Source organism: Otolemur garnettii, unplaced genomic scaffold (assembly GCF_000181295.1).
Source record: "Otolemur garnettii isolate 467f Iridium unplaced genomic scaffold, OtoGar3 scaffold00268, whole genome shotgun sequence".
Taxonomy (NCBI): domain Eukaryota; kingdom Metazoa; phylum Chordata; class Mammalia; order Primates; family Galagidae; genus Otolemur; species Otolemur garnettii.
Genome location: NW_003852663.1, coordinates 1,106,894 through 1,126,140, shown reverse-complemented (window position 1 = coordinate 1,126,140; position 19,247 = coordinate 1,106,894). Strand labels below are relative to the sequence as shown.

The window sequence follows — 19,247 nt, the reverse complement described above, 5'->3', positions numbered from 1 at the left end:
ATACCAACAGCTTGGTTATTTTATGTACTTTGTTATAAATTTGTTCAGAAATTTCTAATTTGACTTAGTCCCAAAGGGTTTATTTTCTCATATGAAGTAGTTTGAAAGGTAAGCAGTACAGGGCTGATATAAAAGTTCTGTGACATCATCAGGGACCTAAGTATTTTCTACCTTTCTACTCTGATGAACTGGCTTTATTCTTCAAGGTCCCCCAGGGTCCAAGATGGCCGTTGATGGTCCTTTGCATCTTAATTCCAGAAGCAAGAAGGAAGAAGGATAAAAGAAGGGTTTATCCCCTAGCCTTTTAGGGAGGCTTCTCATAAGTTCTGTATAATACTTCAAATTACTTCTTATGAGCCAAAATCTAGTCACATGGCTACATCTTGCTGAAAGGAAGGCTGAAAAATGTCTTAAGATTTGTAACTAAGGAGAAAGGCATGTGACATTGGGTAACAGCTAGAAGTCTCTGTCAGAAACAAGAATCTAAAGATTATTGTTTCTAAAATGTAGCATTACTTTCATTTTAACTAAAATTTAGAGATTTGAAATGTGTGATGCTCTTTCATAAACTTGGTACAGACTAACTGTATTAAAACACATGAGTGCTGGGCAGTGCCTGTGGCTCAGTGGGTAGGGTACTGGCGCCATATACGGAGGGTGGCGGGTTCAAACCCAGCCCCAGCCAAAATGCAACAAAAAATAGCTGGGCGTTGTGGCGGGTGCCTGTAGTCCCAGCTACTCGGGAGGCTGAGGCCAAAGAATTGCCTAAGCCCAGGAGTTGGAGGTTGCTGTGAGCTGTGATGCCATGCCCCTCTACCAAGGGTGATAAAGTGAGACTCTGTCTCTAAAACAAAACAAAACAAAACACGTGAGTGCTGTCCTTAAATTCAGAGAGGTGTAAACTTCAGGTGAGCCTGTTATTGAATAAACAAAGTCATTATATCTTTTTTCAGAGTGAACAACATGCTCAAAATGTTAGTTTTTATTTCCATATGCGTGGGGAACAAAATGAAGTGCCTGGTAAGAGAATGAAGATGTATGTTGGGAATTTTCAGGTGAGTGTTCTATGCTGATGTTTTAATTCTAAACTTTGAGTTGTCTAATTTTCCTAACAAAATTTTGCTTATTGCAGGTGCAGAGGAATGAAGTAGTGGACAAAAACAAATTTTGTGATCTCTGCAACATGATTTTTAGCTCCCCAGTTGTTGCTCAGTCTCATTATATGGGGAAGGTCCATGCTAAAAAACTGAAGCAATTAATGGAAGAACATGATCAGGTATCTCCTTCAGGATTTCAGCCAGAAATGGGTAAGGTTACACTCACCTCTTTATCTTCAATACAGGATCCACCTATTATTTTTTTGCAACTCTGCCATACTTTTTTTTTTTTTAAATTGAGGACACTTTTATTCATGTTGAAATAACTTGATTATTATTTTTCTGCCCAGTTAATCTCTTTGTCTTTGTCATTTAATGGAGATGATACTTGTTAGCTGAATTTTAAGACATGTTAGGACTTCTTCCTTTCAGTGACTGGTTTTACTAGCTACGAAGAAACAATGAGCAGCTGGAGCTTTGTCAGTTTCTTATCAAATCATAAAATCTTAGCTCCTTTTTACATCTCTTTTCATTGATTTCATATTTTCTAAATTATCATCACATAAGTGTGTTCTGATCAATATTTTCACCATAAAATAGTTATGGATGCTGTGTTTCCTGACTGCTAAGTGTAGGCAGGAATAAATAAATGTATGTTACTGAATTTCCTTCTACTCTGACAGCCTATTCCTTTCTTCCTATGAATATGAAGAAAAACGTACCACTAGCATCATCAATTAGTAGTTATTAATTGCATATTTTATTTCTAACCCTAAAGATACAGAGAATTACAAAATAATTGCCTCTTTCCTCTTTCTAGTGATGTTGGGCCACCAGTCATATGGGCCATCTGAATCAAAGCTGAAATAGCAGAGTACATCCTGGAAAATACAACTCATATTTATAAAAACTTGTATGATAAAACAATATTAAAAGATTGATTAATCCTCTGGAAAAAATAATTTATCACATGCCTAACATGGAAAATTCACCAACGTTTATTTCTAATTCATAGTGTAGGCATTACTCAGCAAAGCCAGTGACAAAAAAAAATTATTAAAACTTTCTATTTTCTCAAAAAATAAAACCAGAATCATTTTTTAAAATTTACTCTGGTCTCTAATTCTTGTATGTTTGTTTTTCTGCCTGACATTCTAGAGAAAGAATCAGTTTGCTCTATAAAAGAAAGCATCTTGTATTAATAAAAGCCTTACCTTCAGACTCCAAATTCATAATTTGGGCTTAAAGAGAAGAGTAAATGAAAAGGTTATGAAATAAGTGAAATTTTAGGAGCATGTATAGTTTTATAGTCTTAAACAACTGCATAGATTTTGTTCTGATGCAAATATTACAAATCTAGATTAAAGAGATACCCTCCCGCATTAATCAAGAAATCACCAACTTGGAAGTTGGTACCATCTGTTTTACCCTCACTGATTTCAAAGAATCATCCTAAGATGGCTCTTGTGCTTTCATTGATTCTTCAAATGAATATAATTAGGCAGTTCCTGATGCAGAACATTCCTTCCTTTCTGTGTCTTTGTTGGAGAAACTTGGTGACAGATTCATGTTCAAATTTCCATTTTCACAGAAGGAAATTCCTTTTGTCTTGAGTGTCTTTATCCAGCAGCCTTCAAGTCCAGAGAGTGGGTTTTTAGAGAGTTCTAAATTTCTCAAATACTCTACAGTAAATGCAGCTCTAATATTTAAACACATGTTGATCACTTCTCATTACAACTATTTCAGCAGGTGTGCCTATTCCTACTTCTGCAGAGTCTACCTTCCTGAAGCCTCTTGCTGCCAACCTTCCTCCAGGTGGGATTAAAGACACGACTATGCCTTCTTCTTCCAGCAGTGCTTTGGATTTGAATAATCCAAACAAATACTGCAAGCTTTGTCCTGCTTCCTTTAATAGTCCAGTAATGGCCCAACAACATTATGTTGGGAAAAAACACAAAAGAAATGAAGCTAGGAAGACGTTTGTAGACAAGATAAGAGAGAAAGAGAAACCTCTTCCAGCAAAATCAAATGCAAATGGTAAACAGTAAAATTATCCCAAAATTCTTTTATAGGAAGTTTGTATTTTATAAAACATACTAGCTTAGTTATGTATTTATTATTTTACTCTTCTTGAGTGAGAGGTTGATAGTAGTCATAGAATCACAGAATTTTAGATAAGGATTTTCATGTCCACCTAGCTTTATCTGTTTGTTTTCTAGAAAACAAGATCCAGAATTATTTAGATGACCCCTATTAATTTTAGAATAAATATAGTTATTTCTATGATTTTATGTTATCTTAGATGCACAAGGAAGTATGTTAAATTGCTGTCATGTGAGAAAAAATTAGTATCATTTACTAAGTGTGATTTAAGTGTCTCTTGAGGGCTAATCTACTTATTCTTAGGAATACAACTGAGTGTACCATCTTTCCTGAAGGAGCAAGTGTGTAAACTAATTGGGTTAATAAGACTTCATTGGAAGAGGCTACAGACATGGCTTGTGTACATATTTTTTTGTAACTAAAGGAATGAAACATCATGGTCCAGAAAAATCATAGATTTTGATGATTTCATTTTATAGACATGGGAAGGAGAGAGGATGAATAAAAGAGCTTGGAGCTAAGAAAGAATGATAAGAATTGAGGCACAACAGAGACTTATCCTTACTGGAGTGATCCACGCGCTCTTCTAACCATATATTTTTTTTCATTTCCCCCCCACAGGCACCTTCTCACTTCTAGTGTATTTAATTCCCCTTTGCTACTTCTTTTCCTTTACTTACTGTTATTTTCAGATCCTTTCCCTACTAGACCTTTCGGCTTCGTGTGAAAATGCTCATTACTCCTTATTTTTTGAACCTCTATTCTTTGTCATATGTAATGCCTTATACTCTTATACTCTGGTTCTTCTCCTGTGTTTCTGTTTCTCTTCTGTTTTCTTTATGGGATCTATTTGTATTTATTACCCAGACCTAGGTATTCCCATGTTTCCATTCTTGACCTTACTCTACAAACATGATTTAATCTATTACCCTGTTTTCGTCTCTCATCTATACATTTATGATTTTTCTGTCAGTTCTTAGACTCACATATCCAAATGGCAGCTACTGCTTCACCTGGATGCCTCATAGCCATTTCAGACCCACTTATTCTTTCAAAGTAGATACCTGTAATTAACTGTGAACCCCCCACTTTCTATATCACCTGCGACTATTTTATCTCCTGAGTATTACTGTACCCTTCTCTCCAACACTGCTCTTCCCACACTAGTTCAGGTCCTCAACATCTTTCCTAGAAGTTTGCTACTCAAAGTGTGGGTTGTGGACCAGCACCATTGGCTTCACCTGAGAGCTCCTTAGAAAAAACAATCTCAGGCCCCACTGCAGACCAATGGAATCAGAATCTGCAGAATCTGCAGAATCTGCACAAGATCCCTAGGTGATTCGTATTGAATAAATTTTGAGATGCATTATCCTAGAGTATTGCTACGATCTCCTACCTACACTACCTGCCTCCAGTTTTGTCTCCCCAAATTCACCCTCAGTTTAACCACTAGAATGTTTTCACTTTAAATATTTACATGCCCTTACCCTTAAGACCCCTCATTGTTTCACCATCTTCTATAAGTAAAATCTAAGCTCCATAGCTCTCTATTCTCTTGTTTCCGCCTGCCTTCTCTAGGCTTCTTCCCTAGTACTTCTTGCTGTGATTTATGTGAGTCAGTATTTGCATACTGCTTATAGTTTCCATGAACCATTATGCTACTTTTTGTTTCTGTATCCTTGTTCATGCTGCCACTTTGTGTGGAATACCCCATAACCATCTTCTCCTGGCTAACTCCTACTCTTTTTTTTTTTTTTTAATGTACTGCTGCTGCCTGGAAGCCTTTTCACTTCTTTCAAGGCAAATCTTCTGTGCTTCTTTAATCTGCATATCTAATTATCTCTCCACGTGTCTTTATCTCCTGTTAGAGTGTAAGGTGTTTAAGAGAAGGAACATCATTTAACTCATCTATATTTCCAGTGCTAGAGATAGAAACTGGCACAGAAGTAAGCCCACTATAACAGAGATTAGTTTAATATATGAATCAGTGAACTATTAATTAGGCTTTATTTAGTGAGTGCTTACTCACTTTACTCACTTTTTGTACTATTTCATTTTTCCTATTTAATGTGATTCATCATATCCCAAAAAGTTACATAGAAATTAATGTTTTTATCTGGAATTTAAAAGAATGTTGATTTAGGCAATGGTAGAAAGAGAAGTGATAGAGCTTCTGAAAATAGCAGAAGTTTGGTGAAATAACAATCTTCCGTTTTTTAGAGTATTTTTCATATTGCTGGGCTGAGGGTATCTGAATTAAGTAGTTTCTAGCTTAGTGGCATTAGATTTTTTTTTTGAGACAAAGTGTCACTATGTCACGCTTGGTAGAGTGCTATGGCATCACAGCTCACAACAACCTCAAACTCTTGGGCTTAAGCAATTCTCTTGCCTCGGACTCCCGATTAGCTGGGACTATAGGCACCCGCCACAATGCTTGGCTATTTTTTGGTTGCAGTTGTCACTGGTGTTCAGCAGGCTCGGCCCAGGCTTGAACCCACCACCCTTGGTGTATGTGGCTGGGGCCCTACTCACTAAGCTACGGGTGCCGAGTCAAGCATTAGATAAATTTGAATGGGTTAGTTCTGAGAAGCGTGTGCACTCATGTCATTTCTAGAGGGGAAGGTAATTTGACACTCTGGAGTTTCACAATTGTTAGAATGAGGGAAGAAGGATTTGGGTGAGATTTTCACCTGATGATGGAGGAGGGGGATCTTATACGCATCATTTGATTCAGTCACTGAAATTTTACAGCAGCCTCCGAAGCTACAGCTCGAACAAATTTTCAACCCTGTATTGACTATTTCATTTCAAGAGCAGTAAATATTTGAGCAATAAAAACCAGCTGGAGTGGGGCAGCACCTGTGGCTCAGAGAAGTAGGGCACTGGCCCCATATACCGGAGGTGGCGGGTTCAAACCTGGCCCTGGCCAAAAACTACAAAACAAACAAACAAACAACAACAACAAAACAGCTGGAGAATTTAAATTAGCTAATGAGAATTTGAAAGAACCATAATAGCAGAATCCCATATTAAAAATGAGCAAGTGGCAATCAAACAATTTGACATATCACACCTTAAGTATTTCACTCATTTTCTTCTTTTTGTCTTTGCCTTTCTTTCCATCTGCTATTGTTTATTATTTTTATGTTTCTCCCATATCTGATGTGGTTCTCTTTTTCTTCATCATTCCCACTGCTTTCTTCATGTCCCTCACCCAGATCTTATTAGCACAAGAATGGCTACCATAACGGTATGGAACTAAAGTATGTATGTATTTTTTATTTATTGTATTTGCTTTGTTTATCTTAACTAATTTCTAGTCCCCATTATTGCACTTAGATAGCTCACCTTAACCTGTAACATAACATATCTACAATAGAATTAATAATCTTCTTTAAAACAAACTTAAATGTCAAGCCTTCTGTCTTTGCCAGCAGTTCTATTATTTATTAGTCACCTACACTTGAACCTTTGGCATAAATTCCTGTATCCTATCTACCAGCCATCTTATCAAATATTTTTAGAACTATTTCTCCTTTATTTACTCTTTCATTACATTTCTACTACTACCACATGACACCTTAATGCTGTAACAACCTTCTGGAAAGCTTGTACCTCATTACCTTGTTACCTTCTCACTCCCTCATAGTAATATTTCAACTTTGAATCAATTTCACTCTTCACCTTTTCTACTTCTACATTCAGGCTTACTTAGTGATGCTGTGGAAAATTATCTAAGTGTAAGAGATTGGGTACTTCTTCCGAGCCTTGGTATCCAACTCTTTGGGCTTTTGGTCATACTTAATCCTTTGTCTTTTCCTTCATTTTCTCCTTAGCTAAACCCCCTCTTCCCCTGATCTGTACTCCCTTTCCTCACAATTTCTTATGAGCTTCTTATTTCATCAAGAAAAGTTTGGCCATCAGTTATAAATTAACAAGCATCTTGCTTTACCCAAATCCTTTTGTAACCCTGAGTTCTCCTATATCGACTACACTTTCCCTTTACCTTCTTAACTGAGAATTTTTTCAGTGCAGTCTATTTTGTTTTCACTTGTTACTCCTCAACTCACTGCTACTTTACTACTCCACTGAAAGTACTCCTCATAGGTTTGGAGTGACCTCTGAATTTTTAAATCCGGTGGGTGGATATCTTGATTTAGCTCCATTGACATCATGCTGTCCTGTTTATCCTTACATCTCTGTCTTTTATGTGAACTTTTCATAGGCTCCTTCTCTATCATCTTAAAGAGTGACACTCTATGTGGTTTTGCCATTGTGTTGCTATTCTTATGCCCACCTATACATTTTTTCAGGGGACTTCATCTACTCTGATTATTTTGACTACCACATGTTCTGACATCTCCAGAACTTCTATTACCTATCTTCTTCTGCCTTTTGAACTCCCATGTATAACTGCCTGTCAGGCACCTTTGCATGAAAGTTTCAGAGATAACTCAGACGCTGTGTCTTCAAACTTATAATCACCATTACTTACTCTCACCCCCTTCCTTGTGAAGTTACAATTTCAGTTAATGGGGTCATCGCTTACCCAGTTACTAAACTAGGTTTCTGGGAATTATTTTATTTATTTATTTATTTATTTATTTATTTATTTTAGTCTCACTTTGTCACCCTTGGTAGAGTGTCATGGCATCATAGCTCCTCAAACTCTTGGGCTCAACTGATTCTTTTGCCTCAGCCTCCCAAGTAGCTGGGACTACAGGTGCCCACCACAACACCCAGCTATTTTTTTTAAGATGAGGTCTTGCTCTGGCTTAGGCTGGTCTTGAACCTGTGAGCTCAGGCAATCCACCAGCCTCAGCCTCCCAAGTGCTAGGATTAAGGCATGAGCCACCACACCCGGCTCTGGGAACTATTTTAGACTCCCCTAAATTCCTCTCACCTCTATCCCTCACATTCTGTCACTGTTTTCCCAGTTTCAAAGTTAAACATTTCACCAATCTCCATGTTTTTCCCTACCCTTGCTAAGACCTTTCCAGTCCATGTTCTCATTATCTCTTCCCTCCTAACTATGGTCTCCTTACTACTAGGCTTATTCCTCTTAACTTTATCTTCTGTGTTACAGCCAGAGGAGAGATTCATCTAAAACACACAATTGACTAACCCTGTCATTTATTACTTAAACCATTTCAACATTTCTGAGAACACAGAATAGTAATATAGGCTCCTTAGCATAACATTTAGGTCTCTCTTTGATGGACTCCTTTTTGCCTCTTCCAATTTCATTGTTTTGTTTTAAACTCTAAAATAGTTCCAAATTTTAAGAAGTTCCTATAAGTACTTCTTCCTTTTAGGCTGAGCTAAGGCATCATCTCTTCCAGTAGACTTTCTTCACCAGAACTGTATTGTGTTAAATTTCTCTGCTTCTTTGCACTCCCATACATCATCAGCATACCTCTCTTGCTTTTACCAGATGAAACTGAAACCCTTTGTTCACATAATCTTTCTCACACTGGACTTGTGGGCAGCCTGGCTGTTTTATTGATCTTGTATCCTTAGCATCAAATATGATGCTTGGTGCCACATAGGTGCTCAGTATTTTTTGAACAGATTATTTAGATTCGACACATATGCTTATTTCTGTCTTTGCCATACCTGATATTATTTTCATCCCCTAGGGTGCCGTAATCTTCTTTCTCTATAATTGAGATTCTTCTTTTTCTCCAAGATCCATCCTAACTTCCCTCACTACTATAGCTCTTGGTATTCTCCCCTTTCTTTGATATCTCTTAAGCTTTACTTTTCATTGATAATTATATCAATTATAGCCTCTCACGTGAATTAGCATCATTGAGATAAGAAATTATATTTTATTTTGCAATATCCTCCTTATATGGTTCTTTATATGGTAATGAGTACATAGTTTATCTTAATTCATATTGTCTAATTGTTTATTGAAAGGCAATATTGTGCAAAGGGATGAACATAGATTTGGAGATATACTTGAAGTCCCTTGCCCAGTTGCACTTCAGATTCCTCAGATATAAAATGAAAATAATGCAACTTACAGGATTGAATGATGATGAAATAAAGTAATATGTACAGTTCTCATCACAGAAAAAATTCTCAACAAATGCAGGTTTTTAAAAATGTTTTGTCCTGTCATAATTTAAAAACAGGAAAATTGGGCATTTTCTATTTTTCTTGTAAAGAGGAACTTTCAACTGCAGTTTTACTTACATGTAACTCTCAACTGTTTTATGCCACATATAAGATACTAGCCCAGTGGTTCTCAACTTTGACTATTAATTAGAATCATGTGGGGAGTTTTTAGACCTCCTAATGCTCTTGTCATATCCCTCTACTCAATTAAAGTTTTAAAGAGTTTTTCCAATTCAATTCAAGTTGTGGGGAGAGGGAGAAGGAAGGAGAAAGTAGTATCAGTGCACTCCCACCTAATGGGCACAATGTGGGGGGATATGGCACACCTTCTAGGTCTGGGGCACAGCTATAACAGGGAATTTACCTAAAAAATACAAACATTGTAACCTAATCATGTGTACCATCATATTAATCTGAAATTTTAAAAAATTTAAGAGTTTTTAAATTATTTTTTTCAGAATATTACAGGGATATATATGTTTTGGTTATGTGATTTGCATTTGTGCAGTTTGAGTCAAATTTATAAGTGTGCAGTAAATTAAATTACTATCTCCGTGACCTATGCATTAGTGTTTTTTTTTTTTTTTGAGACGGAGCCTCAAGCTATCCCCCTGGGTAGAGTGCCATGGCATCACGCTCACAGCAACCTCCAACTCCTGGGCTCAAGCGAGTCTCCTGCCTCAGCCTCCCAAGTAGCTGGGACCACAGGCGCCTGCCACAACGCCTGGCCATTTTTTGGTTGCAGCCATCATTGTTGTTTGGCGGGCCCTGGCTGGGGATTCGAACCCGCCACCTTAGGTGTATGTGGCTGACGCCTTAGCCGCTTGAGCCACAGGCACCGAGCCATAGTGTTTTGTTTTCTCTTTTTTAACTACCCAAGTGATTCTGATATGCAGCCAAAATTGAGAACTACAATGTTAGACTATAAATACATGCACTTCTGGGCCCCCAAAGTGTTAAGTTATGGAAGATTCTGAAAGGTGCAAGAAGCAAAGAAGCCTGAGTTTCTGCTGAAGTCAGAAAGGAGGAATATTAATAGGGCTGAGAACACGACAGCCAAAAGCAGGATAGGGTCAAGGAACAGTCTTGGGGATAAAAGAACGGAAAGTGTAAGAAACATAATGGAGACAGGTCACAAGGATTTGATCAGCAATTCTGACCTTGGGGCCAATGAATAGGCTTCATATCTTCACAGAAAAAAATTTACACAGTTTTCATGTATTTTTTTCTGAGATGTTTATGTCCTTGAAAAAGATAAGGAACATCAGTGTATGGAAAAGCCAAGGACTAAGTTAACGGTAATCAGACCAGTTTTAGAACTGCCTTTGGATCTTTCATATATGACCAGCAGCTCTTCTGAGCCCTTATATTATCTCTGTTAGAATCTTACTTCTGATGTAATTTGTGGGGAAACAAACAAGGAACTGAGGAGGACACTGTATATAGTAAATTTAAAATTATAGGTACTAAATGAATATATAGAATTTCTGAAATATAATCTGAGTTTATAATCATAATGAAGACTATTGCTCAGTAATCTTGAACAGGTGCTCAATAATGTCTGTACAGTAAAATCATTTGGAAAGCTTTCAAAAAGTGAGAAATCCTGGTTCTAACCCTAGAGAATGTGATTTAATTGGTCTGTTGTGGAGCTGTAATATGAATATTTTTTAAAATCTCTACACAATTTTGTATGTAAAATCAACATTGAGAACCACTAATCTAGAGAAAACCAGTTATTTATGTAAAATAACCACTCCTGCTTATTTTACATAACTTGAGTACCCACAAAATATATAGTATTGGTAAAGTTCATCTGAGCTTTAGTTTTGACACCTATAAATTAAAGATAAGTATTTCCTGAAAAGGGTTGTTAGGAAGATGACAGTCCTGGGTTTGGTTCTTAGCTTTGCAGGAAATCCATGATCTTTAGAGTTGATGAGCACAAATCAAGGACTCAGTAACACAAACAGACTTCAAAGAGGCTGATAAATAACTGAGGAACTGGATAGATCCTTAGTATTTCTCACAAAGTCTCTGATAATCACTCGATGTACTTGTTAAAATATAAATTCCCCTTGCTGTGAGTGAATTATGTTCTTCAAGGGAGGAAACCAAGAATATGTATTTTAAACTAATACCCCAGATTATTCTTATCAGAGAAGATGGGAAACATTGTAATTTAAGTTAACCTATTGTTATTCTGGTATTTATGGTAAAAAGAGTTACATATTTCTAGTTCTCAGTTTTTCTTGACGTCTATTGTCCATGGTATCCTTTTATTGGTATCAAAGAATATGGGAAAACAAATTATTAACAGAAATCAACATGGTGAGTGTGAAATCAACCTGGAGACAAAGGATAATTTTGAGGAATCATTCGTTCAGATTTTGACATAACCTAGTGAGCCATCCTGGGCCCACAATGTGTCAGTAGAGAGCAGAGTCTTTAAATCAGCATTTTTCTTTCTCCTTGCCAATAGTCTTCTGTTTCTGTGAATAATCTTTCTTCAAATATGGCCAGTATACTCAATTAACTTCCTTTAAATTATTAGCTTGCTATTTGATTTAAAAGAAGCAGCCATTTAAGAAAGACCTTGGTTATCCCTAAAATCTCTGCACCCACCAACTTATTGACTCCCTCCTAGGGTGGGATTGTATCTGTATTTGGCTCATGAAATTTATTACTTTGCTTCTTTTGATCAAAGACAAAGTGGAAGGTGGATGTAGTAAAAAAAAAAAAAAATTAATTTATCCTCTGCTTCTGATTCTACCTAAGAAGCAAAATAGTTAGGTTAGCGCTAGTGTACAGTTCTTCTATCGTTCTTGACTTATTTTAAGTGGTAACTAGTAGTTTTGTTTTAGAATTTTGCTTTCAGCTTTTATCCTGAGAGTGGGGCTTACTGAACCTCTCTCCTTTCTAAATCTATGGAAATTACTTTTGGTAACTAATTCACTACACTGAATTCAGGTAAGAGAGTACAAATTTGCTCTTATTTCTAACTTTTTGGGATGTTTCAGCTTTTGGTTGAGTGGAAAGAGAGTTAAGAGCAAACAAAAAGAGGTTAGTGGAGCTATTCAGAGGCAAAGTTTGGTTGGGCATGGTAAATTTGAGGTGGCCACTGTAACTCCTTGTAGCAACAGTAAGTAGGCAGATAGCAGATTTGTAGGGAAGAGGTCAAGGTTGGAGAAGCAATATGGTGTAGTATAAAGAATTCTGAGTATTAAATTAAGAGACATGGACTCTGAGAGGCTAACCTTTCTACTAACTGGCTCTGTGACTTTGACCATGACATTTGACCTCTCTGGGCCCTATCTTTAGTATGAAATTTTAAGTAGATGATATCTAATAAATTCTTGTTCAGTTCTAACATTATGTGATTTTGTGTGTATTCATATTGACATTCTTAACTTGAATCTTTTGTTTTTTCAGCGTTTAGTGTAAGAACCTACGTTTGCCATATTTGTAGTATCACTTTTACATCTTTAGATATGTTCCGGTCTCACATGCAAGGAAGTGAACATCAAATTAGGTAAGCATTTTTGCCTAAATGTTTCTATGACACCAAACACCAGAACTTCTATTCAAATACATTCTAGGCATTCATTTGCCTATGAACCTGGATATGGTTGGTAATATTTGTGATATATTGCACACTAATATTCTTAATGGCATTCTCTAGTCATGATAGTATACTGGTAGAGCTGGCTATCAAGTACACTTCCTGACCAGACAGCAGTATGCTTTGGAGAGATGCTAAAGGATCACTCTCATGCTAACCACATAAATTCACAGAATCTCTGGAAGGTCACCTTAGTTCCAGACATTCAGTGGTCTAGTCAGTCTTCCACTAAGGTTTGGTAGTTAAGAACAGAAGACTTTCTGTTAGACATACCTAGATAAGAATACCAGATAGATAATCAAGAGATGAACCTAGACACTTATCGTCACTTGATCTTTGATAGCCTATTAAAAGCGTAAATTGGGGGAAATATTCCCTATTTAACAAATGGTGCTGGGTGGATTGGCTGGCGACTTGTAGAAGACTGAAACTGGACCTACATCTTTCACTATTAACAAAAATTGATTCTTACTGGATAAAAGATTTGAACTTAAAACATGAAACTATAAAGATACATAAGAGTGTAAGGGAAACACTTGAAGAAATTAGCCTGGGAGAATATTTTATGAGGACCCCAAAGGCAATTGAAGCAACACCAAAAATATATTACTGGGATCTAATCAAACTAAAAAGCTTCTGTACAACCAAGAGCACAGTAAATAAAGTAAGCAGACAGCCCTCAGAATGGGAGAAGATATTTGCAGAACTCAAAGTTATTAATAAGAAAAGAACAAATGATCCCATTTCATTGTGGGCAAGAGACTTGAGGCACATGAAAAAATGCTCATCATCTTTAATCATCAGAGAAATGCAAATCAAAACCACTTTGAGATATCATCTAACTCCAGTAAGAGTAACCCATACCACAAAATCCCAAAACTACAAATGTTGGTGTGGATGTGGAGAAAAGGGAACCCTTCTACACTGCAGGTGGAAATGCAAGCTATTAAGTTCCTTTTAGAAAGAAGTTTGGAGAAAACTTAGGAAACTAAAAGTAGACCTGCCATTTGATCTTGCAATTCCTCTACTAGGAATTTTGGTCTTCTAATATCCAGAAGACCAAAAATTACTTTACAACAAACATATTTGCACCAGAATGCTTATTTGAAGCCCAATTCATAATTGCCAAGTCATGGAAGCAGCCTACATGGAATATTATGCAGCCCTAAAAAAGATGGAGATGTTACATCTTTTATGTTTACATGGATGGAGCTGGAACATATTCTTCTTAGTAAAGTATCTCAAGAATGGAAGAAAAAGTATCCAATATACTCAGTACTATTATGAAACCAATATATAATCACCCACACTTTCATATGAAAGATAAAACACAACTATAGCTCAGGATGAAGGAGGGAAGAAGAGTGGAGGGGAGAGATTGAGTAGAGGGAGGGTAATCGGTGGGACCTCACCTATGGTGCATATTGCAAGGGTACATGTCAAATTTATTAAGAGTAGAGTATAAGCACCCTAACACAATAATTAAGTAAGTAAGGTGAAGGCTCTGTTAACCAATTTGATGTAAGCATTCCAAATTGTATATAAAATCAGCACATTGTACCCCCTAGTTGCATTAATGTACAGAGTTATGATTTAATAAAAAAAAATTAAGAGGAAAAAACCCAGAATATCAGATCTATCTTTCTACCAACAACTCTAATAAAAGATTATGATGATGAAATATAATATGTGCAAAGTTCCTGGCCTAGAAAAATAGTTGGAGCTCAATGAATGTTTAATCCATTCTATTATATTATTTTAAGGAGAGGAGAATTGAATGGACGGTTGGCGACTGGGTAGTTCAGGTAGCAGGACAGAGGGGCATTTAACTATTATATATTTTGCTTATTGCTTTTAAAAAGTCAAGACATGATATTTTGTTACATTGTTTTATTCAAGTAGAAAATATTTATATCATTTGAGTTAAAATACTTAGGAGTTAAATTTTGTGACTTGCAAAATTAACCTACATTTAGACCCTGTTTTTGTTTAAGAAATGGGGTCTTGGCTCGGAGCCTGTAGCTCAAGTGGCTAAGGCACCAGCCACATACACCAGAGCTGGCAGGTTCAAATCCAGCCCGGGCTGCCAAACAACGACAACTAAAAAATCAAAAAAATAGCTGAGTGTTGTGGCATGCACCTATCATCCCAGCTACTTAGGAGGCTGAGGCACGGGAATCACTTAAGCCCAGAAGTTGGAGGTTGCTGTGAGCTGTGATGCCATAGCACTCTACCCAGGGCAACAGCTTGAGGCTCTATCTCAAGAAAAAAAGGAAAAGAAAAAGAAAGAAAGAAAGAAAGAAAGGAAAGAAATAGGGTCTCACTATATTGTCCACACTGGATTTCAGTGTGTACACACAGGTATCATCTTGGTATACTACAGCCTGGAAATTCCTGGGCTCAAGTGACCTTCCTGCCTTAGCCTCCCAAGGAGCTAGAACTACAGAGAGCCCATGCTACTGTTTCTGGCTAGATTTAGGATTTAGACTTTTTTGGGGGGGGAATTGTTGATTGCTGAACTTTATTTGATGAGTAACAGTAACATGACCAAGGAAAACAAGCCTAGAAAATCGTGTTCAACCAGATTAAATGACTTGTTATCAATATTACAGGCCTTTCTTTTGTTTTAATAGATTTAGAGTGTATAAGTCGACCTCTGTTACATCTATACGTTGTATAGTGGTAATGACATAGCTTTTAGTGTGCCCATCACCTAAATAGTGTACATTGTACCCCTTAAGTACTTTGTCATCTCTCATCCCTTCCCATCCTCCCCTCTTTTAACTCCCTAATCTTCATTATGTCATTCTGTGTGTCCTTGTATAAGCATAGTTTAACTCCCACTTATCAGTGGGTACATGGCAGCATTCACTTTTCTGTTCCTGAGTTACTTCACTTAGGATAATGGCTTCCAATTCCATCCAACTTGCTACAGAAGACATTGTTTCATTCTTTCTTATGGCTGAGTAGCATTGCATGGTTTATAGATTTAGACTTAAAAAAAAAATCTGGGGGTTCCAAATAAGTACCTATCATATTTATAGATCTGTACAAGGAACTGACTAATTGAAACTTTAAGAAGGATATGAGAAGGATATGACATTCATATCAGACCATCTGTCAGGATATTAAGTATTATTGGTTCTTACCCACACATCCCAACATGTCTTAACATTTTCAGTATTACAATAGTAACAAATATGTCTTCTCCTTTATGCCTACCCTCCTGTAATCCCAGACCTGAGAAAAGTTATTTTTTGCATAAAAATTGTGAGGTATTTGGAAGATATCTCACTATCCTGTTGCTTCTTTTAGGCATTAAAAAAAATCATGATTCACAGCATTTATAATAAGCTAAGCTTTTAAAATTTATTTGGTTTCTTTTGTTGTTTTTCTGACTAATATTTTTGAGAGCAAGGAAAATATTCAGAATAAAATAATCTAGTAATAAGTATTTTCTCCTATCTTCTTTACAGAGAATCCATTGTCATCAATCTAGTGAAGAATTCAAAGAAGACACAAGAATCTTACCAAGATGAGTGTGCCGATTACATCAATATGCAGAAATCCAGAGGACTAGAGCCCAATACTTGTTTTAGAAAGATGGAAGAGAGTTCTTTGGAAACACGTGGATACAGGGAAGTAGTTGATTATAGACCCAGACATAGAATGTTTGAACAAAGTGTCCCATTTGAGAGTTTCCAAACATATACAGGATCATACAATATTTCACATGCAGTAGAAAACCAGTTACCTCATTCCTTACCAGGTCATTCACAGAAGACATATGGCTCGTTCCAAGATGAACTTGAAGATTACATCAAAGTGCAGAAAGCCAGAGGACTAGATCCGAAGACTTGTTTCAGGAATATGAGAGAGAACTTTGTGGAAACTCATGGGTACAGAGAAATGGTTGAATCTGGACCCAGGCAAACAACATGTGAGCAAAGATTTTCATTTGAGACTTCCCAGACCTACCAGCAACCATATAATACTTCACAAGTGGAAAGCCAATTACCTCATTGGTTACCAGCTCATTCAAAGAGGACATATGATTCTTTTCAAGATGAACTTGAAGATTACATCAAAGTGCAGAAAGCCAGAGGACTAGAGCCAAAGACTTGTTTTAGAAAGATAGGTGACAGCTCTGTGGAAACATACAGATATAAAGAAATGATTGATGTCAACCCCAAACATAAAATGTTGGAGCAAAATCTCCCATTTGAGACTTTTCAGACCTATCCAGGACCATACAATATTTCACAAACAGTGGAAAACCAGATACCTCATTGTTTACCAGCTCATGACAGTGAACAGGGACTAGACTCTAGTAGTTACTATCAACTCACCAGAGATTATTTCCCAGAAAAACCAATACCTTTGAGCCTTAATCAGCAAGAAAATAACTCTGGCCCATATAGTGTAGAATCTGAAGTTTACAAGGACCTCGCCTCAGAAAACAATACCAGTGATGACCAAGCAGGTCATAAACGGAGACATCAGAAGAAAAGACGACACCTGGAAGAACGTGAAGAAAGGCCTGAGAAGGAACAGTCCAAGCATAAAAGGAAAAAGAGTTATGAAGATGTAGATTTAGACAAAGACAAGAGCATTCGTCAAAAGAAAAGAGAGGGGGATAAAGTTGGGGTCAGTTCAGGAAAGCTTAAGCATCGAAAAAAGAAAAAAAGCCATGATGTGCCCTCTGAGAAAGAAGAACGGAAGCATAAGAAGGGGAAAAAGAAATCTGTTAAAGAAAGGACAGAAGAGGAAATGCTTTGGGATGAGTCTATTCTAGGATTTTGAACTTTTAGTTTTGTTTACCCAAGGATGATTTGAAGAAAATTAAGAATATGTATTTAGATAAAAACAGGCATATCCGATGAAGAAAAGGAGAGGCAGATAGTTTCAGTTCAGAAACACTTAGATTTTTTTGTGTAAAAATTGAAATTGAGTTGAAAAAGAAATATTAAACCTAAACCTAGCCTCTAAGAACATCAGAAGAACATAAGAGGAAAAAAGGAAACCTGTTGAAGAAAAGGTGGAAGAGTCAGTGTTAGATGAGGCTACTCTTGGATTTTGAATTTTTGGTTTGTTTACTCAAAGATCAAAGTAAAGAAAATGGATATAGACAACAACAAAAGGATCAGATGAAAAGTAGTCATTATCAGTTTAGGAAAACTGATTATTTTGGTGAAACTTAAAATTTAATTACAAGAAATAATGGCTAAACCTAGTATCTGAGAAACAAGAACATAAGAACACAAGAAGAACTTAACAAAAGGAAATAAATGAAGAAAAGACAGATGAATTGGTGCTTTGGAATGAGTCTATACTTGGATTGTGAACCTTTTAGTTTTGTTCCCTCAAAGTTGAAGGGTTTGGTTTCATAAAATTAATGTTATTTGAATTTCTCTATGTGGACAGTTACTTTAATATCGAACAAAAGCCAAGTGAAGTTAAAGTATTCGATATGCCTTTTCCTCAAGTTACTTTCCATCATTTTCTTTAAAAAAGAAAAAAAAATACATATTTCTTACATATAATGTAATTTCCTTAAGTGAAGTTGTCTCTACTTCTGTTCATCTAATTGCTGTGATAGTGAATTATTTACTTATTGGAAATAATTTATTTTAAAAGATAATTACCAGGCATTGCAAAATTAATTCCCTGTTTGGGTTTGTGTTGCTGGTATTTTATTGTTGTTGTGTATAAATTTATGTTTCTTGGTTTTCTCCAAGGAAAATGTATGAAACAAATTAGACTGAATTTTTTTCTTTGTTAAATCTAACTTTCAGTGTATTTTTGTATTTTCTAGTTCTAAAAGTGGAAAATGAAACAGTCTATGATAAACTTAGATGATATATAGTTTTAAAAAACTCTCATAAACTCATAGAAAATCAGTCTATATTCTGGAAATGTTTATATTAAAGTGTTTTAATTTCTACATGTTGTTTTATGTATATGATCATTTCCCATCCAAGGATGATGATTTGGGGGAATGAAAGGGGCAATAGCTAAACACTTTATATTTAATACCTCTAGGGAGATGACACTATAATGTTGTAATAGTTTTATTTCTTCTCTGTCTTGCTTATGATAAACTTAATATTCAACCTCAAGCTCAGTTTTAGTTTAGAAACTCAATACTTGAAATTGAGGAAGGAAGAACTTGTAGTAGTAGAGGGCCATGGAAGTGTGTTACATTAAATTGTTTGATTTTAATGATTTTATTTTTAATTTTGGTGCTCCATTTTTTTATGATCAGCACCTTCTATAAGCATTTAAGCAACACTGGTACAGCA

General features: G+C 36.2%; 1 protein-coding gene across 1 annotated transcript in view; it reads left to right on the top strand.

The window, feature by feature from the left end:
• The window catches only part of ZMAT1 (zinc finger matrin-type 1), a 41,958-nt gene extending 24,176 nt beyond the window's left edge, over window positions 1–17,782 (top strand). Inside the window, exons 3-6 of the mRNA XM_023508733.1 lie at window positions 954–1,055; window positions 1,133–1,307; window positions 12,756–12,855; window positions 16,422–17,782. Coding sequence (XP_023364501.1) covers window positions 954–1,055; window positions 1,133–1,307; window positions 12,756–12,855; window positions 16,422–17,748 — 1,704 coding nt within the window. The 3' untranslated portion in view covers window positions 17,749–17,782. The remainder of the gene's footprint in view (window positions 1–953; window positions 1,056–1,132; window positions 1,308–12,755; window positions 12,856–16,421) is intronic.
• The last annotated feature ends 1,465 nt before the right edge of the window (window positions 17,783–19,247 follow it).